We start from the raw sequence: 26,714 nt of genomic DNA on the forward strand, positions 1-26,714 counted from the left end.
GCCATGCAGCTATAGGAGCCACCACCAGAGCCTCCACATGCTCCTCCCACCGGGGTGGGAGCGTACCTAAGCGCCATCTGCCCACGTATGCGCCCCACCCCTGGCAGCTTCAGTGCCTGGGATAAGGATTTTTTTTTTTTAGGGTAGGATGGGAGAGGGATTTAAGATTTTATGAGCCTCCATTAAGCTGGTTCTGGAGGACACCCAAGTCTGCTAAATTGGGGTCTGTAAAATCAAGGTTTTTTTTTTTACTGTATTGCACAGAAACTTGGAAATCAGCCAAGTAGCTCCCATTCACATTCTCAGCTGTTACAGTGTCTTTCAGACCAGCCCCTGCTTTTATGTACTGAAGCCAGATGCTTTTCTTCTTTTATGCTTTAGAAAATAAAAATGGAGGCCAGAATGTAAAAAGTCTACTCAATGTAGTTCCAATTCAATGACACCCATCCTGAGACTGCTTTAGCTGCCTGAGGTATGAGCTAACTGGAGCTTTTATTACATTAGGGCACTCTGAGAAGAAACAGCCCTGTCAGGCTGCTACTGTGGCAGTCTCTGCATCCATTTTGCCACACGACTTCATTTTACATTGTTTTGCAAAGCTGTAAGTGCTTGGTTTGGAAACATATATCGACACAGACCTGATTACTCTGTTGCTCAGGCAAAACCCTCACTGCAGCTAATGTGAGTTACACATAAATAAGGGTTACAGGATTGGGTCTTAACAGAGGGTTTGAATTTTTGAATGGATAGATTTGCAGCTGTCCCAGAATGTTACTATTTTGAGGTGTATTTTTCATATTGTTTGGTCAAATGGTCTCTCTGCATTCGAATTCTTTCTCCTGCATACACTCATTAGAATCTTCCACCTCCTTGACGGATGTTAGGGATGCAACAGTGTGCATGAAAAGTTGTAGGTACATAAATAGGATTTGATTGAAATCCCAGTAAAAATCAGACTCAGCATCTTATACAAATCTCACATATCAGTCAAAATATTCATGTTGCGAAAGCATAAGATAATTAGGGTCCTACCAAATTCATGGCTGCGAAAAACACACCAAAAACAGTGGAATCTGATCTCTACGGATCTCCACAGATTTCACAAGAAAGACCAACATTTCTTACACTGGAGGTCCTGATCCAAAACAGAGTTGAGGGGGCAGTGAGGGGGTTTACAAGGATATTTTAGGGAGAGTCAAACTAGTGCCATCCTTACTACTGCACTGCTTTTAGAGTTGGACAGCAGAAGAGTAGTGGCTGTTAGCCGACTGTTCAGCTCTAAAGGCAGCACCTTGCCAGCAGCAGCACAGAAATAAAGGAGGCAATACTGTACTATGCCACCCTTACTTCTGAGTCACTATTGGCAGCAGCTCCATCTCCACAGCTGGGCTCCCAGCCAGCAGTCACTGGTCTCCAGCTGCCCAGCTATGAAGGCAGTGCCAACTACCACCAGCAGCAGCACAGAAGTAAGAATAGCTGTACCACACCCCCGCCACAATAACCTTGTAACCCACCCACCACAATTCCTTTTGAAATCAGTGCCCCCAGCAATTACAACGTGGTGAAATTTCAGATTTAAATAGATGATATAATGAAATTTACTATTTTAAAAATCCTGTAACTGTGAAATTAACTAAAATGGACCATGAATTTGGTGGATCCCTGAAGATAATATGTGACCTACAAAATAATACTGACACTGCAATATGTGGTAGACTAGTTTCCCATGGGTGATGTACCCTAAATGTGACTTGGTAAATATAAGTCAAATCCAAAATAATTAGCTCAGGCTTTGAAAGCTTGGTGAAACTATTGGTAATCTAATGCAACGCGTACAGATGTCATATGAAAAATTTGCTTGAAGCCAAACAGCATTTCCAGTGTCAAAATATATTTACTAATATGTCTTTGAAGATAATTAGCGTGCAACCAGAATCCTAATTTCCACACAGCCTGTAAAGTATTTTAAAGTAATGTTAAGGTTCAGATGTGAAAGCAAATGGATTCTGCACACGTTATCAAAGCACACTTAGCCTGTTGCTTGCTGGAACTGCGCAAGGTGTTACCCTCTATCAAAAACCTCCCATTTTGGCCTAAACATAAACCTCCCATTTCCTTAGTACGGAATCTTCAGGACTGCCATAGCTGCACAGGTGAACTTCAGTTCTGCCCCCAGCAGTAGGTGTATAGCATTTATGAAACCACCCATAGGTCACCTATTTCTTGCCTCTTGTATGGTCATTTCCATCCATGCAAAGTGAGGTCAAAACAGATCTACAACGTTGCCCCTGGTGAACTGAGTGGATCATTCTGATGCTTCAGCACTTTGCAATCACTTTGCTTCAGTGTCAATGACAAAGCAAAGAGACAGGCAGTAAAACGTCAGGCCCATGGAGTCTACCTCTGGCGGCTGGAGCTTCAGTGGGTGACAGAAGGCAGTACCTCCTCAATGTCTCAGCAATGGGGAACGAGGATGTGGAATCCTCCCTGGAGTGGTCCATGGCTAGGAAGACTATACAATGGGTTGTACGTTTCAGAGTGCGTACTCCCTTCTGATCGCTCTGAAAGGGCGATATTATCTAGGGAGTGACAGCAGTCAGTTGGCTTTAGGATCTTCTACTCCATGACAATTCAGGTGTCAGGGAGGGAAGTGAGATCCCCTGCAAATCCCAGTTACACTCATTACAAAACATGCATTTCTCCTAGAGACCAGGTACAAGGCTAGCAGAACTGGATCCTTGGTTTACTCCAACATAGTCTTCTTATTTCTTGTATTACAAGTAACACTTGGTGTCTCTATCTGAGATCTGCACCCTATTGCACTTGTTCTTGTACAAATACTTAGTAGGAAAGAGTCCCTGTGCCAAAATATTTTCAAACATAGTGGTGGGACAGGACACAGGGGCTACGTCTACACGTGAAGCCAACATCGAAATAGCTTATTTCGATGTAGCAACATCGAAATAGGCTATTTCGATGAATAACGTCTACACATCCTCCAGGGCTGGCAACGTCGATGTTCAACTTCGACGTTGCGCGGCACCACATCGAAATAGGCGCTGCGAGGGTACGTCTACACGCCAAAGTAGCACACATCGAAATAAGGGTGCCAGGCACAGCTGCAGACAGGGTCACAGGGCGGACTCAACAGCAAGCCGCTCCCTTAAAGGGCCCCTCCCAGACACAGTTGCAGTAAACAACACAAGATACACAGAGCCGACAACTGGTTGCAGACGCTGTGCATGCAGCATGGATCCCCAGCTGCCGCAGCAGCAGCCAGAAACCCTGGGCTAAGGGCTGCTGCCCACGGTGACCATAGAGCCCCGCAGGGGCTGGAGAGAGAGCATCTCTCAACCCCCCAGCTGATGGCCGCCATGGAGGACCCGGCAATTTCGACGTTGCGGGACGTGGATCGTCTACACGGTCCCTACTTCGACGTTGAATGTCGAAGTAGGGCGCTATTCCGATCCCCTCATGAGGTTAGCGACTTCGACGTCTCGCTGCCTAATGTCGAAGTTAACTTCGAAATAGCGCCCGACGCGTGTAGCCGCGACGGGCGCTATGTTGAAGTTAGTGCCGCTACTTCGAAGTAGCATGCACGTGTAGACACAGCTAGGGTGAGAGGGGAAACAGAGAGGTGAAGTGACATGCCCTGCTCACAAATCACTTGAGTGGCAAAAGTGGGTGTAGAAGACAGGTCTTGTGACTGCCAGATCAATAACCATATAACCTCGCTTATGACAAGGGGGGATGTTAGGCATTCTGTGTGGCAAAATACCCTTCAATATGCTGCTCTTGCAAATTAAAGTAAATGAAAGCATAATTGTTCCTGTCTATCTAATGAACCTGTTTTTAATTAAAACAATACTTCCATTCTTCTGATGCTTCAGGATCATATGCAATGCTTTAGCACAATAGGACTGTGTTGATGGTGTAGAACTTCGTGTAAGACTTAACTCAAAATATCTTTGCTTTTGTATTTTGTATTTTCATGTACTTTCCTGTACTTTGGAAGGCTGGTATTATAGAATTGTTATTTTCACAATGTATTTTTACATTGTCTTCCATTTAGGATCCTCCTGATGTATTAGTGTGGTCTGGGCATACTTTCTCTAATGAGTCCTCTCTTAATCTCGTATAAACCATTGAGAAACTGATGCCATTTTATTTCATATTGACAAAGCATTTGCCTTAACTACATTGTAGTGATGTAATCCTGATATACTGGTTGTCTTGCCAGTGTAATCTGGATTCCAAGTCTCACACTGTTGCTTGATTTCATCTTGGTATTGTAGCACCTTTATTTTTTATTTGTATCGACATCTATTTTTAATTCTCAACAAAATGCGCATTGATATTCCTTTCAAATCACTGTGATCACTTTGTTGCCTTTCTCAAGAAATTAGCAGTATTACCAAAATATTATGAAACATGACCAGCTGTTTATTCTGTATTTGGACAGTGCTTAGTGTATTGAGCTCCTGGTTCACGGGTAAGGCTCCTAGGTAGTACTGAAATAGAAATAAATACTACAGGTTGAACCTCTTTAGTTGGGCACTCTTGAGACCTGACCAGTGCTAAAACAGAGAATTTGCCAAACCACAGGAGGTCAATATTACCTAGCAGTGTTACCAAAACTTTCACTGCTTACTGGGCTCTGAGAAAACATTTAGAAGTAAATTAGAGTTAAATAACAGCACACAACACTGAGAGACAGGATCAGTGGCTGTAAACAAACTTTATGGGACCATGGGAAACTTGGCCACGCCCATGATAAGTGGCCATCCAGATAACTGAAATCATACCGGACCATCGACATTGCCACATCAGAAAGTGCCAGACTAGAAAGGTTCAATCGCTACTGTTAAATAATACTGTTCTTGATCAACTGCTATTCTCAAACTGTAGAGCCAGGTCCTTTGGTGAAAACTGGATTAGTTCAATCAATTTATCGCAATTCCATTGATGAAGTCATGTCATTTTACAGCAGCTAGGGACCTGTGTCAGGAAGCAGATCCAAGCAGCTGCTTTTAGCTGATCTGTAACTGTAACACTGGCATAGAAAACAAGTTTCTTATATCAAGAATGTATGTTGTATGATGAATAGTTGTATTCAAATTTCTGCTTAGTGCCCATCACACTCCATTCTTAAGACTATATTTTAAAATACCTTAGACAGCTTTTTATTACTTTTAAAATTGTAGTTCCAATGCAGTATTGGAGGAGCTCATCTTCCTTATAAGACCAGGCACTGAAAAAGAGTTCCTAAATTAAATTGCATGGTGTATTTCTTTGTTTCTTTTAGACAAATTTAGCTCTGAGTGAAATCAGCTAAATAGAACTTTCTAATAATATGTAGAATGAATGACATTATAAATTGCAATACAGGTGGGATCTTGGTTTTTATTATTGCATAATTAGAGGTGCTCAGCTCCTGTGGAATGATTACAGTGAGGGCCAAACCTATTGCTATTACTCTCATATTATAATTACCCTGAGACTCCATTTCAGAGATAATCTATTGCTGTGAGAACTGTGAAAGCAATGCCTCAGGTTAACCTATATCTGTCAGATAAAAGAAACTCCTGTATCAGAAAAAAGCCCCTTTACCACGCAGTATCTAGTTATTTTCAGAAAAAAATTATTTCTGTAGTCTGACATAATTTTGATTGGTATTTTTTCAGCATTCTGCATGAAACATACTTAATGCAAAAGCTAAATATGTGTAACCATTTCCTCTTTCATAGTCCACAATTGCTCCTGTGTTCTGCCCCCACTGCTGACTAATATCAGAATACAATAGCTAACACAGGCTGAAATTTTAAAAATCCTATTTTGTCTGGAAACTTAGATTCAGTAGGATATTTTAAGCAAAAGACTTCCCATCAGTTTGCAAATAATAAGGTTTGCTTGGATGCATGTATACACATCCAACTATTATATGTAAGTGGTGTATTAAAGTGATAAAGTATATGCATTAGAATGTGTTAATTAATAATTGGGTTTTCAAATGTGCATGCTAGAACAAACGAATAAATGACACATCATAGCAGACTGACAGATAGTGAAGACCCATTTGAATTTTTACTCAGACCTGGCCACCCTCCAGTTTTTTACTGATAGAACTAAGTTGGTTAGGGGTATGATTTTTATGATTATTACAACCCCTACTATGGATACAGTTATATTGGTATAAAAGGGCATTATTACCTGTACAATTTATTCTCTTTCCTGTACAGGAATAGCAATACTTTTAAACTGATGTTTCTCCATCCCCAGTGGGTGGGATAGGGTAGGATTGGGGGTTATACTGCTTTAATAGTAAGATATAGTAAAATACAGTGCACTGTTGGGAGTAGACAAGTTGAGGTGCTGATTCTGAAAAGCATCTCAATCAGGAAAACACGTATGCACATTCTCATATTTAAGATTAAGGGAAACTATATTTGGAGCATATCACATGCTGTTTTGGATAACTTTGAGCACTACAGAAAATATGTGAAAATGTAGGATTAGGGAAGATGTAGGGTTAAGCTGAAGTTATGGTTGATCCTGCTATGGGAAGGGAGCTGGACTTGATGACTGCCTGAGGCCTCTTCCAGCCCTGGGATTCTATGATTCTACATACATGTAATCAAGTCCCATCACACATGCAGAGAGCAGATCCTGTTCTCAGGGTCACTCACGTTCTTCTAAGCAAAACACAAGAATAACCAGACAGCAAAATTATCAAAATGTTAATTTTGGTTCTTTTGTCAGATTGAAAACTGAATATCCATCTAGAACTTCAATGTTAGTCATGTTTACAGAGAGGAGGCATTTCCAAGCATTTAAATATGTGCAACTTCTATATTCACTGTAGGGTGTCTTTGGAATATAATAGTAAGGCAGCCAGACTTTCAAGTTGCCAAACAACTGAGTGTCCTTGTGCTAGTGAAACCAGCTCTATTGTTTGAAGAGCTGTGAGGAGAAGGAGATAGAGGAAAATATTTTCCAGGGTAGTAAAGAGACTCATTGTAACAGACTTTGTAAACATTGGCTCAGCAACATACATAGCGGAAGTAAACCAGAAATGTGGGGACATAGCAGCTCAGGTGCTTTCAGATCAGCTGGGAGAGTCCACATTGTTTGCAGTGCCTAAAATGGTCATATATGTTTGGGAAGAGGCACAAATAAAACACAGGGCCTGTTCCTCAGCTGGTGTAGCTCAGTGGGTCCTACTGTTGAACAAAACCACAAGATAGTACTGGAAGCATCCTGGACAGATTTTAGAGCAAATGTGTGAACCAACATTTAGTATATTTGGACACATCTGCATGGATCAAACTTGCAAACAAATCCAAATGAAAATCAGAGTGTTTTGTTTGCTTGTTGAATTTTTTTCTTTGCTTAGTAAAGCTGGCAGTTTCAGGATACTGAGAGTAACCACAGTCACCGGAATGAGTAGATTGTATCTCTGTTATATGACTGATCTCACCTTCAGTCACCTTGACCCATGTCAGGTGACTGGACTAGAAAATAAAGGCTTGTCTCCTCCTGCCACTCTGGTGTGCCACACCTATCTCTTACTGTTTGAGAAAGAAACAAGATCTGGAACAATAGAGCCACTGGAATCCTTCAGTGTCAAACAGAATCTAGCAGAGAAAATGGGTGTGGTTGTGTTAAGGATTTTCCTGGAAGTGAGTGATACTGATTAAAAGGGTTAAATCCTTTGCATCCACTGAACTGGGGAGGACTGCAGCGTATGTACACTAGAGCAATGCAATTCAGCTAACGTATACAAAGGGATATTAAGATTGTCAGGGAAGCAGCTTCCATAAGGAGGTGAGCAACAAATCTGTCCGTGTACTTGATGTGGCCCATGTTCTGCAGTATTCTACTAGTACAAATTCTCCCTCATGCTTATTAAAGCAGATCTGATTTTTTTCTAACTCCTGATTTTTTTCTAACTCTTAAGCTGTTACATTATATTTAATTGGCAGTGGCATTATTAATGGATGAAATCCTGGACCCAGTGATGTCAATTGCAAAACTTCCATTTGCTTTGATAAACCTTGCATTCCACCCCGTATTTAAGCAATGTCCTGGAAAGCCCAGCAGCTGTAATGCTAAAAATGTGACATTTGTGACCTATTTCTAATGTTGATGTCATTCTATGGCTTCCACTGCCTTCTGAAGGATTTAAAACTAACATAATGCTATATTTTATTATTAATAAGTTGCTGATTTATGTTCCAACTAGTGCATTCTCCCAGTTCTTTATAAAGGCAAGAAAGCATTTTGATTGCTCATGTTAAAGAACTAATTCAGCAGTACATTGTTGGAATGTATCAGTAATAAGAACCAGGATTAGAAACACTATTGAGGTCTGTAACCAGAAAAGAGTAAAGGTTTGAGGACAAAAAAAGATTTATTTCCCCCAGGACAAGCTTGTGTTTGGATCCTGATTAGCTGGTAGAGCAAGTAAATATATTTAATTGACTAGAAGACAAATGTCTGATGGCGAGATATGTTAAATTGTAAGATTATTGTAATAAAACTAGAATAAGGGTAACTGTCTGGAAGAAGCTTCTTTTGTTACAAATAGCTTTGGTCAGATTTGCTTAATGGACCTGCAGTGATTTTCTGCAGATCTAAAATCAATGCATAAATGCATGAGCTGTAATAATTCATATATACTGTACATTTTAAATGCAGTGCAAATTCTTAACCAAGGCTTTCATGGTATCTTTCTGCCCTCCTTCACAGGCTATGGCTACGTCTACACGTGCACGCTACATCGAAATAGCTTATTTCGATGTAGCGACATCGAAATAGTCTATTTTGATGAATAACGTCTACACGTCCTCCAGGGCTGGCAACGTTGACGTTCAACATCGATGTTGGGCAGCACCACATCGAAATAGGCGCTGCGAGGGAACGTCTACATGCCAAAGTAGCACACATCGAAAAAAGGGTGCCAGGAACAGCTGCAGATAGGGTCACAAGGCGGACTCAACAGCAAGCTGCTCCCTTAAAGGGCCCCTCCCAGACACAGTTGCACTAAACAACACGAGATCCACAGAGCCGACAACTGGTTGCAGACCCTGTGCATGCAGCATGGATTCCCAGCTGCAGCAGCAGCAGCCAGAAGCCCTGGGCTAAGGGCTGCTGCACACGGTGACCACAGAGCCCCGCAGGGGCTGGAGAGAGCGTCTCTCAACCCCTCAGCTGATGGTCACCATGGCGGACCCCGCTGTTTCGGTGTTGCGGGACGCGGATCGTCTACACGTGCCCTCCTTTGACGTTCAACTTTGAAGTAGGGCGCTATTCCCATCCCCTTATGGGGTTAGCGACTTCGACGTCTCGCCGCCTAACGTCGATTTCAACTTCGAAATAGCGCCCAACATGTGTAGCCGTGACGGGCGCTATTTCGAAGTTGGTGCCACTACTTCAAAGTAGCGTGTACGTGTAGACGTGGCCTAAACGTCATATCTATAGATGGTTTCGTGATTGTAAAGACTGCACCGAGAAATAGATTTCTGATAATTTACAATGAGTGATCATCTGTAAAGCTCTAATCTTGGACACACACATGCATATGAGCTCTTTGGTTATGAAGATAACTCTTCATGGATGGATCCCTGCACCCATGTTCTTGGGCTTAGGTGAGTTGAATGGGGATCTGCACTGGCACAGGAGTCTGTCTGACTATGGCTATGTTGCTGCTGTAACTTGAAATAACGTACACACTTTACATTATGTAATGTATTTCAAGTTAACTTATTTCGAACTTGGTGCCAGCCACATGGCTCTGAGGTTTGAAATAAGTAGCTATTTTGATGTTTCTGTTACTCCTCATATGATGAGGGTACCAGAAACAGAATACTGTGCTCAAAATAGTGTGGTGTTTAGCCATAGAGTTACTATTTTCGGATACATTTGTATCCAGAAATAACAACTATAAGCCGTGTCTACACGTGCACGCTACTTTGAAGTAGCGGCACTAACTTCGAAATAGCGCCCGTCACGGCTACACGTGTTGGGCACTATTTCGATGTTAACATCGACGTTAGGCGGCGAGACGTTGAAGCCGCTAACCCCATGAGGGGATGGGAATAGCGCCCTACTTCGAAGTTGAACGTCAAAGTAGGGCACGTGTAGACGATCCGCATCCCGCAACATCGAAATAGCGGGGTCCGCCATGGTGGCCATCAGCTGAGGGGTTGAGAGACGCTCTCTCCAGCCCCTGCGGGGCTCTGTGGTCACCGTGTGCAGCAGCCCTTAGCCCAGGGCTTCTGGCTGCTGCTGCCACAGCTGGGAATCCATGCTGCATGCACAGGGTCTGCAACCAGTTGTCGGCTCTGTGGATCTTGTGTTGTTTAGTGCAACTGTGTCTGGGAGGGGCCCTTTAAGGGAGCGGCTTGCTGTTGAGTCCGCCCTGTGACCCTGTCTGTAGCTGTGCCTGGCACCCTTATTTCGATGTGTGCTACTTTGGCGTGTAGACGTTCCCTCGCAGCGCCTGTTTCGATGTGGTGCTGCCCAACGTCGATGTTGAATGTCGACGTTGCCAGCCCTGGAGGACGTGTAGACGTTATTCATCAAAATAGCTTATTTTGATGTCGCTACATCGAAATAAGCTACTTCGATGTAGGCTTCACGTGTAGACGTAGCTATAGTGTGTCCTAGCCTGTGTGTGGAGTCACTGAGGGCATGTCTCCACTACAGAATGCTTCTAGAATAGCTTATTCTGGAGTTATTATTCCAAAATAAGCTATTCTGGAATAACACATCCACACTACAAGGAAGCCCCAAAATAAGCTTATTCTGAATTTACTCCAAAATATTGTGTCCACACACAATAGAGCCTATTTTGGATTAGAAACCCTGGAAATGCTCTGGGGTTATATCTACACAGCAGTGTTATTTCACAATAAACGATTCCGGAATAGTTTATTTTGAAATAGTCCCTGTTCTCTGTCTATACAGACCCTATTCTGAAATATCTATTTCAGAATAGGCACTATTCCTCATAGAATGAGGGTTACAGAACTCAAAATAAGCCAGCTGCCATTTCAAAATTATGTGAAAATAGCAATTTTGCTGTGTAGACTCTCGCAAATTTATTTTGGAATAGCAGCCGTTATTGTGAAATAACATTGCTGTTTGGACACTCCCTGAGGATGGTATCTACAAAGGGCTATAGGCATTGGAAAGCTGAACATGAGAATGCCTGTATATTTGGACTTGTTGTGATTCACAAAGCTGAGGAGGTGGGGGATAGTAATGGTGCCCAGGGTACAGAAAACACATGTAAGATGTGGGAAACCTTTGCTAGAGAGGGATACAGGATTTGAATATAGGTCTCCCACTTCTCACTATGCCCATTATTGAACTGTCACAGGTTCTCATGTTGGGCTCCCTCATGCTCTTCTTCTGAAGCTGTTCCACGGTGGATAAAGAATTAAAGTGATTGGAGCAGGGATCGAGACTTTGGGTCACTTAATTGCTAGATAGGTACCCTAACTATTAGACTACCTTTTACATCTGATGAAGTGGGTTTTACCCATGAAAGTTCATGACCTAATAAATGTGTTAGTCTCAAAGGTGCCACAGGATGGCTTGTAATTTATGAGACTACAGGATTATGTCCTTTCTTTCTTTCCTTCCCTGTCTCTGTCTCAAGGATTATTTAAGTATCTAATAAATAATGTGGCCAAACCTCAGCTGGTTTAAATCATCTAAGTTAATTTAAACCATCTGAAGAGGTGGCTAAAATATTTATATCTTGTTACATTGTAGATAATAAAATGTGTACTCAGTACAAATTAATACTACTAAAACAATTTGCACTTTTTAAAGACTGATGCTATTTTGTCTGTGCTGCCACATCAGATAATATGGAGTTTTTCAGATTGCCCAGAATTTTTCATTTATAAGGCTGTTTCTCATTGCTTCTAACTTTGTCAAACTTCAACCAGCTGGCTGTAATTGTTAAGCCAGGTTTCTGCCTCAGGAAAAGTGGTCCAGCTATTTCTAAGAGTAAGCCTAGGGAAACATGTTGTTTGCCTATTTAAAATTCTTACTACCATTTAGTGGAGATGCACTTCCATGCTTTGGAACCAGGGCTTGACAGTTGGCAGGGAGGTGTCTATTTTATTAGAGACATGCCTTTTGCTGCTTCTATGAAAATTCATCCAAACTTGACTAAGTTATAAACCTTTGGGAAAAAAAAGTCTCCTCTCAGTCTTCACATATGCTCAGTAGAAACATGTTAGCATTTGGCTAAATTTCTTTGGCAATTCCATCTACACTGAGCATTCGCCATCCCAGGGCAGCAGGGACCAAACAGGACTCTTCCATTTTTCTAAGCCTGAGGAAATTACCTCTTGAATCAAGAGAAAACTTAGGTTTGATTTTGTTGTTTTTAAGTGTATTGTTATCTTAAAACATTTTTGCAGACTTAGTTTTGTGCAGTGTCTTGTGTTCAGTAGCTGAAAGGTTTTAGGTTGTTGTTCAAACATCACTCGCATCTTGGTAGTATATTTTCTGTATAGAAGGAGCCCAGGGCTTTGTGGTTGAAAATTCTGGTGCAGGATTGACAGGATGTATATGTAATAAATTTGCACACCACTCACAATATCTGTACTGCATTTGACTCTCACTGGTATATTTACTGTCCAGGCCTCCTGCCACTAGAGGGCAAAACCTTAAGCTGTGAGTTCATTGCAGTGCACATTAAAGCTCCCCAAATAAGCTCCTAGCCTTCCTGAAATTTTACTAGTGAATAAACTGAATTCCACTTCACTAGGGAGTAACTTGAATTTTTAATTATATTCAGATTTAAAATGAATGTCTTACTATTAATGTTTTTTTTCAAGAATGAATTATTAATATTGCATGTATTAATTTTTAAAATGTAACATCTTGCTTTCCTGGCATAATGTCATTCTCCTTGGAAACATGTAGGTCTTCAATAAATGCTGAAGAATCACTTTAAAAACCAGAGTGAGTGTGGGTTGTAATTACCTTCTTATCTTTATAAAGAATCAGACTATGATACTGCAGACTATCAGACTGCAGTCTTGACAGCATGAAAAAAGCTAAAGGTATCAGGAAAGGTATCTATTAAATTAGAAATGCAATCTTTGTGTTCTGCTTTTTCAATGCAATCTTTGGAGTGTCATATGTAGACATCTGCACAGTAGCTTAAATGTCAGTACCTAGAAAGAAGCTGTTTTTGCAGGATTGTAAAATTGCTGAATGGTGTCAATTAATCTTTCTGCTCATCTGAAAGGTTTGAGGAAAACGAATAGATACAGAGTTACTACTTGTGGTCTTTAATGAGGACCAATACAAATGGGCTGCATAAAGAAATGTCACTGCCACAAAATTGCTTTGAGAAATGATAGGGTCTGATTTGTGTATTACATTTTAATTTATAATATTTCCTAGGGGAAAACACAGATCTCACACTCTCATGCATGCATGCTGTGTACTGCAATGCTTGATTCCTTAAGAGTTAAAGTGTCATTTCCTGGAGGTCTGACCTGGTTAACTAATTGCAGGAATGGGCCTATTGTACATAAGAAGAGAAACTAAATGAGTCTACATTGAGCCTACAGCCACACTACTGTGGATGATTAACCCGCTCGGGGTTGATCTTCTAGGGTTTCATTTTGCGCATGCATGAAACTGTGCTTTCTGGGGTCAAAGTTGACCTTGGAACTCCTCGCGAGCAGTAAGGAATAAAGAAGGTCTATGGGAGACCTTCCTCTGTGTAGACGGCCACTGAACTCAATCGCCGATAAGTCAATTTTAGCTATGCAATTGGTGTAGCTAAAACTGCGTATCGGCGGTTAACTTCTATGTCTAGTGTAGGCATAGCCTCAGGATTCAGAGAAATCTTAGGGCAAAAGGACATTTAATTTTTAAAGAAATTTCAAAAGTGGTGGAAAATAGGGTTGAGATGAAAAATGATAGCCATGTTCACCACTGGGAATGTATATAGAAGTACTGACTTTATATATAAACAGAAACAAGTATTTTAATATATTGCAAAGTAAGGGTTAAGTAAACAGCCATGGTATTATAGACTCATATGGCATCCACTATGTCTATGATATAATTTTTCAAACACAAGGCATCTTAAGGTTATCAAGATGCCTTTAGGAAATGTAATGCTAATATAACTTCAGAAAGGAAGCTGCTGTTTTGCTTGATCTGATCTCCATTTTTTAATTATTATTTTTTAAACTTGTAGAACACCAGAGGATCTCACAGCACTTCCACGCATGAAAAAATGTAATAGCACTTCACACCTCAGAGGTAAATGAATCTTTTAGATGAGGAAATGGAGGCACAAAGAAATTAAGGAACTTGCCCAAATTAAACAAGATGTCTCCGTCAGACTGAAAACAAAACCCAGGTCCTGTGACTCACAGTTATGTGGATTAACCACAAGACCATCCTTTCTCTACAAAATAACTTTTATTGTAATTCCAGATTCTTCAGGTTGGAATAATTATTTACCATCTATATGGATGCCATAAAATGATACTATAATAATGAAAGAAATTGTTAAATAAAGCCTAATGCGCGATGGTAATGCCATGTACCAGTTTAACTGCACAGGCCTATATGGGTATCTTACATTTACTTTCACCCATTAACTAATATTTATTACCAGATTGCAGGAAAGGGAAAACATATAGATGTAACAAAGAAGGCATCATCACAAAGCAGGTGTGCATGCTGGACGCTGCTCAGATGAACGACACTGATGTACATTCCATTTTAACAGGCCACCATTTTCTAAGGTGGGTTCCCATAGTTAGGGTTCCAAATCTATATGCAGACATCAGAATTTAATTATCCAGAGATTCAAAAGGACAGAGCAATTATAACTCCCATTAACTTCAGGGGGAGTTGCGGGTGCTCAGTGCCTCTTAAAATCAGGCCACTATTTTTAAATATGGATTTGGGAGCACAACTGTAGACATGTAAATACGAAAACTTTGGCTCCTGACTATCTAAAGAGGCATACTTGCTCTAGGGTTAGCACTGTCCATAAATTGAAGAAAGAACAATATAGGCAGTATCAAAAATACATGGAGTCTTAGGGCTCAGTCCTACCTTCAGATACATGTCTATGAATTATAGCCAACCTGGTGACAGAAATCTGGTATCAGTGGCCCCATGCAACTGACGGCAAGACTCTGTCCTGCTCATGTTGAGTTTGGTGGCAGAGCTCCAACTGACTCACATGGATACAGGGGTTGATCCTTAGTTTGGAGAGTCCACATCTCCCAAGCAGAATCAACTATCCATGTAATTGATACTGTAGTAGTAGAACCCATGTTCTTTCGATTAGAAGTGTAGGATCAGAAGGAAACTCAATAGATCATCTAGTCTAATCCCCTGCTCTCAAAGCAGGACTAAATAATGGCTAGATTATCTCAGACAGCTGTTTCTCTACCCTGTTGTTAAAAATGTTCAGTGATGGAGATTATGCAACTCCCTTGGCAATGTGTTCCAGGGTTTAACCACCTTGACGGTTAGGAAGTCTTTCCTAATGTCCAACCTAAGACATCCCTGCTGACAATTTAAGTCCATTGCTTCTTGTCCTATCATCAGAGATTAACAAGAATGATTTTATGTCCTCCTCCACATAAAAACATTTTATGTATTTCAAAACTGTTATCAAGTCCTCCCTCAGTCTTCCAATTTACAGACTAAACAAACCCAGTTCTTCAGTCTTTCTTCATAGGTCATGTTTTCCAAACCTTTGATTATTTTTGCTGCTCTTCTCTGGATTGCCTCTAAATTGTCTATATTTTTCCTGGAATACTCCAGCTGAGACCCTATCATCACGCAGCGGAGTGGAAGACTTACTTCGTTTGTGCCTCACTGGCAATATTCCTGCAAATCCATCCTAAAATGATGTTCACCCCTTTTTAAAACCACATTACTCTGTTGACTCATATTTAACTTGTGATCCACTATAAACCCCAGATTCCTTTCTGCCATACTCCCTTGTAGGCAATCATTTCTCATGCTGTATGCACGCAATTCATTGTTCCCTCCTAAGTGGAACACTTTACATTTGTCTGTATTGAATTTCATCCTGTTTATTTCAGGCCATTTCTCCAGTTTGTCCAAGTAATTCTGAATTTTAGTTCTATCCTTCAAAGCACTTGCAATCCCTCCCAGGCTTGGAATAATCTTCAAACTTCATGCATTAGCTAAATAATTTATGATGATATTGAACAGAAACAGGCTAAGGACGGATCTCTGCAGCACCCCATTCAATGAGCTTGGCTGTGAACCACTGATAATTACTTTTCGGGAATGGTTTTCCATCAGTTGTGCACCTACTTTACAGTAGGTACCTCTAGCTTTTATGTCCTTAGTTTGTTTATGAGAAGGTTGTGTGAGACATATCAAAGATTTACTAAAGACAAAGACAAACCACATTTATTATTTCCCCTCTGTCCACAAGGCTTGTTACCCTCTCAGAGAAAGCTGCTGGGTTTGTTTGACATTTTTGTTCTTGACAAATCCATGTTGACAGTTACTTATTACCTTAATATCATATAAATGTTTTCAAATTGATTGCTTGATTACTTGCTCCATTACTTTCCTGGGTACTGAAATTAAGCTGACAGGCCTGTAATTCCCAAGTTGTCCTTTCCCCTTATAAATTGGCTCAATAATTGTCCTCTTCCAGTCCTCCAGAAACTTTCCTGCTTTCTATGAGTTTTTGAAGATAATTGCTAATGGCTGATATATCTTGTCTGCTCTTCAGCCTTTAACATATACATTCATGTATTCTTCCTGATCATACTGGCAGAACAATTCACTTTACAATATTGTTTGCATGCATGAGCAGTTGGCTTTAGTTTTTATGGAGACAGATATTAGAGAAGCAGCCTATCAACACTGATTGATGATGTGGTGTTCGCTCTTCCAGGAAGCATTGCTTTTGGAAGCAGACTGTGGGATACTGATGACCAATAATTTAGGCAAGAGGGCAAACACTCAACGTTTGTGGGTCTGTAGGGGTACCTCACTTTGAGAAGATAGGCTATCTAGGCTCTTTGATTCCAGAGAAGAATTGTCTAGTGGTCAGATCTTAGTTCTTTTGGGTTCTAGCTGTGAAACTACCACTAACATGCTGTTTGGTCTTTGGCAGGTAAATATTTCCTAGCGTATTTACGAAAGTTGGATGACTCCATTTCTAAGTGTCAATTTTAAGACACCCTATGGCTGGTTTTTCAGAGGTACTGAATTTCAGCAGCACCTACTAACTCTTCTAGAAGATTTGGACAATCTGAATCACTGAAAATCTGGTTTGCAGTGACTTAAAATAAGCAACCAAAAAGAGTGAATAACCAGTATGGGCCAAATTCTGACCTGACTTACGCTTTATACAACCCCATCAATATTGGTGCAGTCAGGATGAAAGCCAGCATGAAACTTTGCCATCTGTATGCAAGTTTTCCTCTCTGCAGTGTTGGAATAGTAAATCTTATCTTCTTTATGGATTGCCATAAGGATTATTTGGTAAATGTTTGTACAGCTCTTTGAAGTTGTAAAGTACTATCTAAATACACATTAAGGATGATTATTCAACCTTCATACTGTGTATCAGGTTTTGAAATGAATCCAGATTAAATGTATTATTTTACAAGTTCTTTGGGGCCTAATTTAGCATTTTCATTCTTAAAAAATATATCTTACAATAAAAAATAATTATATTCTAGCAGCTTTATACTGTAGCTACCTGTAGCCATTATTTAATAATAAAGAATATCCCTGTAAAACAGAGTCTGGTGAAATGTAGCTTTAAATTGCTAACACAAATAAATGAGCAAAAAAGGAAATTCTAAATTAGTTGCTGATGAAACAGATGCTAATTGCCAAAATTGATACAAATGAATTTTATATGCATGAATGAAAAGCCTTTGGTTTAAAATCAAGGGTTCATGTGGGTGGACATCTTAGAAGTTTTCACTCTCATGCATTTTTGTGTTTATTTGCTCAGGAACTTGTGCAATTTCATCTGTGATGTCATGTACGAAGTCATGCTTGTGCCCAGAAGCATCAAGGGCAGGTGAAGAAGTTCTATCAGGTAGCATGAAACCCTCTAATTTCTTGGCTTTATGAGCCATTTTTAAAATCTGTCAACTGAATTTTCATGAAAAGTCAGACCCACTACTTTTTAAAACAGTAGGTGAATATAAACAATATGAAGTCTTCATTTCTGTAAAGACTAGTACAGTATCTGGCAGCCACTAATATGATTCTGATAGTTATGGAACCTGAAAGTATTTCTAATGCTGGATTTCAACCAAAGTTTAGACTTATAGGATCTGTTACTGCCCAATTTAGGCAAAACTATTAATTTCACTGGACCCTAGGCTCACTTAAGCAATTATGTTCTGTACATTCTCTATTTTTATTACCTTTTAAAGATAATTTTCTGTTGAATTGGGCTTCTAGCTTCCATATTAATTGTAATTTTCTGACTTTACAAGTTATTAAAGAGTTGGACTCTCTTTTATAAGGAGAAACAACATAATAGGGTAGGTTTGTACAATAGGAAGCTGCATAATAATGAAAAGGAACATTTTTTTCCTGCTAGTTCAGCATGATACTTAATCTTATATCTAAATTTAAACACAAGAATAATCTCACTGATATCAGTAGGATTACTCATCCTTAGAGTTAAGCATCCACTTAAGCATCCACAGTGCTCAGAATTTAGTCAAATCAAGCCCTTAGTTATTAAAATGTTATATAATATGTTGTAAAGAGTTACATTAAACAACAAAATGTAGATTAATAGCTGCACATGTCTATGTAGGTAATATAACAATAATGGTAAATGCTGGTAAATTCTCTGGGGCACCTGGCATTGGCCACCATCGGCAGATGGGATGCTGGGCTCGATGGACCTTTGGTCTGACCCAGTATGGCCGTTCTTATGTTCTTATGTTCTTATGTTCTTATGGTATGTGGGGAACACACATTCAGCAACTATTATATATTCTCTTGGATGTCTACCCAACTCCATCCGTAGCGCAGAAATTAGGGGGTTTAGAATAGAAGAAAATATCTGAACCACTTTTATAGCATTTTCATGAATATGACTGAAATCTGCAAATGAGGAAAAGTATGATCAGTTGAGCTTCTCAGCTGTCCCAACCTCCCAACCCATGGTGTCACTCGTCCATTGTTAGTTACGTTTTTGAAATCAAACTAAACAATGCTTGAAAATATGATTTACAATTTCCAGTGTCCTTCTATTTGACAAAATCTTTTCAAAATTAAGCAGGTAGGAAGACCACGGTAGAAGGAGAGGGTTTTTTAAAAGATTTTTGTCTAAACATGTTTTTATGACCTAAATGTCACCCTCCTATTACCCGGATGCCAGAAGAATGGCCCGATATAGATAGCCCCTTATCTCCTTAGTGTCTTCTCCAGTTCTCTGTATCTGTGTATGTTCAGATTTTATTTGGAATGAAATGTCAAAAGTTACATATCATTTAGGGTAAAGGGAAGCACAGGTCAGCTTTCATGTTGCATTCCTCGTCATACCTGGAACAAGCCAAGGCAGCCAGTGGACCAAATCCAATGACAAATTATGGTTATATACCATCTGAGGCACATTGTGCATACACTCAGAAGACTGAGGGTAAAATTAAAGGCAATCCTATGTGCAGTCGGGTTATATGAAATGTAGTGCATAACAAGCACATATTGAACAAAAAGAACAACTAAAACCTAACAGGTCAATAATAAATGCATATCGAGGCCTAGATCCTCAATTTTTGCTTTGACAAAATTCTTGTTGAAATCTTAAAGGAAATTTTGGTTGAGCAAAGCATTCAGAGTTAGGCCCTGTCTTGCTTTAACATTGCAGAATATTAAGCACATGCCTATCTTTCAGATCATGTTTAATTCCTTTGAAGGAGACAGGAATATTCACCTACTTAAAACTGGGCATGTGATGAAATACCTTGTTGGGTTGGGGCCATATATATTCAGGGGAACCTGATCCACTACAGCTTCAGTGGATGAGAGGTTTGTTATGTACTCAGAGGCTGACATGAGCTAGCCCTTATTTAGTGCTCTGTAATAAATACAGGAAAGGGATTAAAGCACTGTGATTCTGCCAGTGCACAAGTGGGTAACAGCTTCATGCGCTGGTCCAAAACCATAGTGGCTTATTTAACAGCAGCTGGAGATTTGCAAGATTGGAAGTTCCCCCCAGAAGTAGAACTAAAGCTTATTTGCAAAAGAAAACATATTTCTATTTGTTTATGGAATAGACTAAAACGGTCCTGTTATATTTTAAGTACTTTCTAAAGTCAAATCTCTGTAAGAGTAAAGCCTATAGAAATGGACAATAGAGCAATTTTTCCCGTGGGAGTTTATTGAAAGATGCTATTTAATATCTAATCAAACAGTAAAAAATACCCCCACTCTTCCAAAATTAGAGTGCAATTAATATTTTCTTAAAATATTAATTGCACTCTAATTTTGGAAGAGTGGGGGTATTTTTTTACTGTATGTATCTGTATTTCACTGGGAGAACAACTAAGAGGCTTTGTGATCAGGAGGTAGTTAATAAACAGGAGGGGAAGATTTAGTCAATCATTCTCTGGGGGAATCTAATGATTTCAACCACCTCCCCTGCCGCAGAACCCTTTACATTTGAAGACGGTCAGGCTCATGAATCAAAGTCTGAGGAGCTCTTTCTTCTATGGCAACAGAATTCCTAGCCGGGGCCTTCTGCAGTGATCAGTCTCCCAGTGACTACAAATGATCAATACTAATTACCAGCTTGCTGCAAGGGAGAGCGGAGGGCGGGCTCAGCACTGCAGGGCTGGCCAGACTCCCACAGCCCTTGTCTCTGTCTCTTTGCCAACACAGCTGGCGCGGCCTTTTCCCTAGAGGTGACCCCCAGGTTAGCCTGGTTCCCCTCCCACGGCTGATTGCTCAGAGAAGGAGAAGACCAGGGTGTGTTCTAAGCGCTGAGGTGGCGGATTCACGCTCACCGAGGACCAAGGATGGAGCGGAGAACCCGGCTGCCCGGAGGCTCAGGGCTTGGCTCCGCCCTTGCTTTCCTTCCAGGCGGCCGCGAGCGCTTGGCCGGGCTGTATTTTGAAACTCTTTGATCTCTCAGGCATCACTGCCTGTCTGGCGGCCCGCGCTCTGCAAAGGCGGTGGGGAGGGAGCCGGGGAGCGGGAGCCGGCTGCACAGAGCGGTCTGGGGCTGACGCCTGTCGCTCCTTCCACCCCCTCCTCTGCACCCTCTGCGGCCACCGGAGGGCAGTTAACCGCACGCGGCGGGGCAGGCAGGCGTCCCGCTCGGGTTAGCCCTGGGCGACTCCCCCAGGGCGTTCAATGACGGCCGGCTAATGCACTTGTATTGACAGGGGGCAGCAGCGGGGAGCTCCCCAGAGCTGGAGCCGGCAGTTCTGCCCCGCCCCGGGCGGCGCCGCACCTCTGGGATCAGCGGCCCGCCCGGCCTCCAGCGGCAGGGGGCGATCGGCAAAGCCAGGCACAGAGCAGCGGGTGGGGCGGGGCTGCTGAAAGCTGCACAGACCGTCCGCCTGTGCCCGAGCGGAAAAATAAGCAGGCTGGCAGCGGGGCCGCAGAGGCTGGGCAGAGCAGCTGTCGCATCTCCTAGGTAAAATACGGTAGTGGGCTCCCTTGCTGAGCCCCGCCCTACTGTTCGCCCGGTCAGGCTGCAGGGAGGCGGCCAGGGGCCAGCGCCCGAGAGCGGGAGCAGGACCCGGGTGTGGGGTGAGGCTCCTCGGTCTGTGCGCGCAGCCTCCGCCCCGATCGCCGCCCGCCTTGCTCCTTGAGGGCTGAGGGCAGCGGGGAGGTGGGCTGGAGCCGGGCCAGGGCTCCCTGGGCGTGCCCGGGACCACAGCGCCGCCGCCGCGGCGTGGGCGGGGCCCGTCTGCCCGCATTGTGCTGCGCGCTAGGGTCTGGCGCTGCAGGCTCCGGTCGCGCTCCCCGGGAGAGCTACACAAAGGAACCCCGCGGCGCCCCCGTCCCAGCCCCGCCCGCGGAAAACAAAAGGCGGCCCCGGCCCGACGCTGAGCTCGGGCTCCTTCTCGAAGTGGCCCGGGACAAGCGCCCCCCGCCGCCGCTCGCTGCCAGCCCCGAAAGGGCTGTGCTTTCCAGCGCGTCCCCTAGCAGGGCGAGCCGCACCTGGCTGGCGCGCCGGGCTCGGGCTGCGCGTGCCGCCGCGCTGCACCCTGCGGGCGAGGGCGGGGCGCTGTTGGGTGCAGCTCCAGGGAAAATAAAAACCCCGTTAAAATCAAACGACTCCCCTTGAAATGAGTTTTCAACGCATCTGCCTGAGTCCCCCCCAGCGACCTGCCTCCGCGTCCCGGCTAGGGCCCCCCCCCCGCTCCCAACTCCCACTAACCAACCGCGGGGTAACACGGTCCCGGCGTTTTCTAGCCATTAAGGCCTCGGAAGGGCGCACCCAAGACAGCCGGTGGTCCTAGGAGCCAGGGGCCGTTGCCTCGGCGGAAGGAAAGGCGATGCGCTCGCTTACCCATTGCTGTTTTAGCCATGGTGGGATGGATGCAGCTTCTGACAGGCTGGGAAGGCAACGGGGTCCGGCTCCAGCCGTGGAGAGGGAGAGAGAAGACTGAATAAGGCACTGAGTCAGCAGCGTGGGGCTGTGCAAGAGAAGGAGCAAGAGGCAGGAGCCCATGAATAATTAGCACTCCTCCACCCAAGCAGATTGGCTCTGGAGGTCCCCTGACATGACTCCCGCGGAGCCAGAATCGCCAAGCATTAAATATTGATCCAGCCAGGGTGCTGGAGTCCAAAGGGCTAGGATGGAGTTTGAAATGGAAATCAGTCCTTGAATGCGTCTCCCCCTCTTTAGTTTTAATAGTACAGTCCATGTCAAATGTTGTATGTCTTACATGAAAAGCCCATTGGGGTTGCAAGCTCTCCTGGTGCTACCTGGAAAATACGCACAAGTGCATTTTTAACAATAGGACAAAGGGCGACATAATTCAAAGCTTTTCCGAGCCCTTTCAGCAATTACAGTCGTTTTCATTAGCCTGCCTCTGTACCTTGCAATACTGCAACGCACACATTGCATATACCTGCACCGCAGGTTCTTGCTTTTCAGTAGGTATTTTCTGGTTTCGAGACTCATTCCTCAGCGAGGCATTCAGTGGTAAAGCCTACACGGTGGTAGCCACTGTCATGTTTGCAAAGTGCTCTAGAAAATGCAAAGCGGTCTGAATGTGAAAATTAGTTCATGATCGCCCTTACCACCTAACTAATTTACCATCCAACAACAATGGAAATTTTGGTAACCTGATCTGCTTGGTAAAAGAGTGTAGCTTATGAGTGAATCCTCAGGAACATCTCTGAGAAGGGACCGCTTGGGGTTTGAGAAATGATCAGTTATTTATCATCCTTGGAAGGTGATGAAGGAAAAACCTCTTTTTTATCCCTGGGCGAGGGAGGGGAAGAAAAGAAAGAGTCGGGGGGATAAAGCTTTTCCTCCATTGTACTCAGAGAAAAGGTCAGTGATGTGTCTTGAAACAGTCTAAGAGAAATCTGGGTAGGGACCTGAAGCTAACGGAGAAATATAACGTAACCCTAAGACATGTCTGAGTTGGAAGCAAGTCTCTGTCCAAGTGTAGGCAAAATACAAAGCATGGTATGGGGTTAGGTAGTAGATTGGTCGTCATGTACTACCTTCCTGTACTATCTCATTCCTGCTGGACTTCCTCTTCTGCACCGCCCAGCACCGGAAAACAGGAGTGATAAATATGAAGGCACAGGCACACCGAGCTGTAGGCATCTGGTGAATTTCGCTGGCTGGCTCTGATGTCTCCATATTGACCACAGGCTTTCAGAACCTGCTTGTGCCAACAGCACTTTTCACCTTCTTCAGCTGGGCTGTTCAGTATCACACCTGCTACAGCTTCGTGGGGTTCCTTGTGCTGGATACTAGTCAAATGTCTTTTCCCACTGCGGTTGATTATACCAAGAAATTCAGTATCCCCCCAGAAAGCAGGGCCCAGAGAATGAGGTGATGCTAAGACTCCCTTTCTCCTTGTTAGTTTCAGTCTGCAGGTTGGTTGCTTTTGGTTAGGGCGAGCTGAAGACTGGAAGCAGGTAGGGGAAAGGTAACCACATGCACGGGGAGAAATACAGCCTGAAGGGGGTGAGCTGTGGGCCTATGGAGGTTAGCTGTCAAGACAGTGGGAGATTGTCAGCCTCCTGAAGTTGGGAAGATTAGTTTGTTAGCTTGCTGAGGTGGGGTGAAGAGCTTAGTTCCCAGAATGCTACGCCCAGGACTACTCAACCACACAAAGGGCAGGATAATACCCTCTCCCTATCACTTGAGAGTGCAGATGTTTGGGTCACAGTGCCATCCTTTCAGTTCTGAGGTGGGCTGAGGAATAACAAAGGCAGGGTGTTGCTCTGGGGCGGTGGGGACGGCTGTTTGAGCGAAACTGGGGGTGGAGCTGGCAGGAGGAGAAGGTGCTGAGATGGGTGTACCGGGAGCTGCTTCTCTTGCGGTGGGACTGGTAGGGTAGAATTAGGGAAGGATGCTGTGCGGGCCCGGGGGAGCACAGGGAGCGAGCCAGCCAGACCCTGCCACTGTAGTTTAACTTCCCAGAGGGCAGGTTTTCCCCCTCCCTCCGAGCAGTACGAATACATCTGTGTCTACTCCTAGTTTCCAGGCTTCAGTGTGCATTCTTCCAGGCCTTCCCATGGCCGTCAACGAGACGTTTCCCAGGAAAGCCCCTTTCAGCGGGAGCTCTCCCAGGTGCTGAAAAGTCCATTGGCCTTGAAAGGCCAGTGCAATAACTCCTCAGCTCCTGTGAGCTCTCCCGGGTGCTGATCCTTCCACAGGCCTTGAAAGGACCGTGCTCTAGCGCCTCGCCTCCTCTTCTCCCCCCCACCCACCTGACACACCCAGCTGGCCTCAGTGCAGCGGACGGGAGTTAAGGCGAGCTGCTCTGCAGATCAATGCACTTCTTAGCGGTCCAGCCCAGCCCAGCCGCTGCTGAATACGGGCCTCTGCAGCCCGCTGCTTCTTCCCGGTGTCATTTTCTACCAAGCCGCTGCTGGGTCCCCGCTCGCGCACGTGCTGGCTGGGGCGCGCCCGCACCCTGTCCCCACTCCGGGCATCGCAGCGCTCTGGCAGCAGCAGGGCCCCGGGGGGGGAGGGGGCTCCGCTGGGGGCTGCAGTGCCCCGCTGCCCGATGCCTGGGGTTTACTCCCGTGACATGCAGTGTCCAGCCCTCGGGCTGTCTGCGCAGCCCGGCTTCCCATTGGAAGATCTGTGTCCGCCGCCCGGTGAGGCTTTTTACCTTCCAAAGCCCAGCGGACGGGGGGTGGAGTGGGGGGCTGTCTTGTGTGGCCCGGCCGGGGGGCGGAAGGGGAAGGTTAATGGCTCCCCAAAGCCCTGGCGGGAGAGGCGCTGCCCGTGTCTGGGTTGCGGGCGGAGGCTTCCTCTCCACCCCCGTGACAAGGAGAGTAGCGCTCGGTCACCGTGCAGCTCGGCCGCTGCTTGTCCTCCCAGGCAGCCCCTGCGCACTAGCCCCAGGCTGCTGGACGCCCCCGCCGCTGCCCCCTCCGCCTGTCTGCTGCCCCTGCCCCCCACGCCGCTTCCCCCTCCGCCCACCGGCTGCGCCAAGAGAGAGAGGGGGAGAGCCCTGGGGTTCTAGGCAAAGGAGGGGTGAATGGTGCAGCCGAGGGCGGGGCTGCTGGTGTCGCTTCTTCTGCGGCCAGCCCCAGCTGAGACACAGAGAGAGCAGAGGCCAGAGCATGACACCTCCGCCCCCCTGCAGCGAGGCGAGAGCTCAGAGCCAGCCCCCACCCTCCCGAAACAGAGAGGAGAGCTCAGCCCCAGCCCCCAGCCCCCAGCCCCCCAGCCCCTGCCCCCCCGTAGAGAGGAAAGGTCAGTGCCAGTCCCCAGCCAGCCCCCTCCGCCTGCAGAGAGAGGAGAGCTCAGACCCAGCCCCTGCCCCCCCCGAGAAGAAATCTCAGACCCAGCCCCCCTCCCCCTGCAGAGAAAGAAGATCTCAGAGCCAGCCCCCGCCACCGAAAGAGGAAAGCTCAGCCCCAGCCCCCTCCCCCCCGAGAGAGGAAAGCTAAGACATAGTCCCCCTCTCCTCGCCTCCCCCCGGCAGCGATAGCTGAAGACCCGACTGGGAGCAGCTTTTCTTCATCTCAGCTGCCTTTCAGGCAGACACCCCCTTTCCGTAGCTGAGCCAATACGAGCTGCGCAATAGTAGGTCCCTCCCTGTGTTGTCAGGCTTGGGAAGAAAAGCTGGCTTTCCCCGCAGGACCGGGGAGGGGCACTGAGCTTTAGGAAGATTTCTTCGCGGAGAAATTGGCCCAAGAAATTACATGACAGTCAATGCCGCCTCCCCCGCCCTTGCCAAGCCGTTTCCTGCTGGGGAGGAAGGCTCAGACACGCCACGTATCAGGTCGGAGCCGCAGCTCTTTCAACGTGGAATCAGAAGAGAATGTGGTTTTCCTAGCGAAGCCAAGCTCGTCCTTTCCCCGCCAGAGTTCTCATCTGTAGGGCAAAGGATGCCGGTTGCCACAGCTCTTCTTTGATGTTGCAGTGTGTGTGCTGCTGGGAACGACGCCTGCAGCTGGGTGTGAACGCACACCTTAATTGTCTGTAGTCTCGAATTACCTCCAAGGGGCGGGACAAG

At 44.5% G+C, this 26,714-nt stretch overlaps 1 protein-coding gene across 1 annotated transcript in view; it reads right to left on the bottom strand.

Annotated features, from left to right (window-relative positions):
* Window positions 1–22,632, bottom strand: part of STMN2 (stathmin 2) — a 57,220-nt gene extending 34,588 nt beyond the window's left edge. The window contains exon 1 of the mRNA XM_074985723.1: window positions 22,562–22,632. Coding sequence (XP_074841824.1) covers window positions 22,562–22,580 — 19 coding nt within the window. The 5' untranslated portion in view covers window positions 22,581–22,632. The remainder of the gene's footprint in view (window positions 1–22,561) is intronic.
* Between the last annotated feature and the right edge of the window lie 4,082 nt (window positions 22,633–26,714).

The sequence above is a fragment of the Carettochelys insculpta genome, chromosome 2, assembly GCF_033958435.1.
Source record: "Carettochelys insculpta isolate YL-2023 chromosome 2, ASM3395843v1, whole genome shotgun sequence".
Lineage (NCBI taxonomy): Eukaryota > Metazoa > Chordata > Testudines > Carettochelyidae > Carettochelys > Carettochelys insculpta.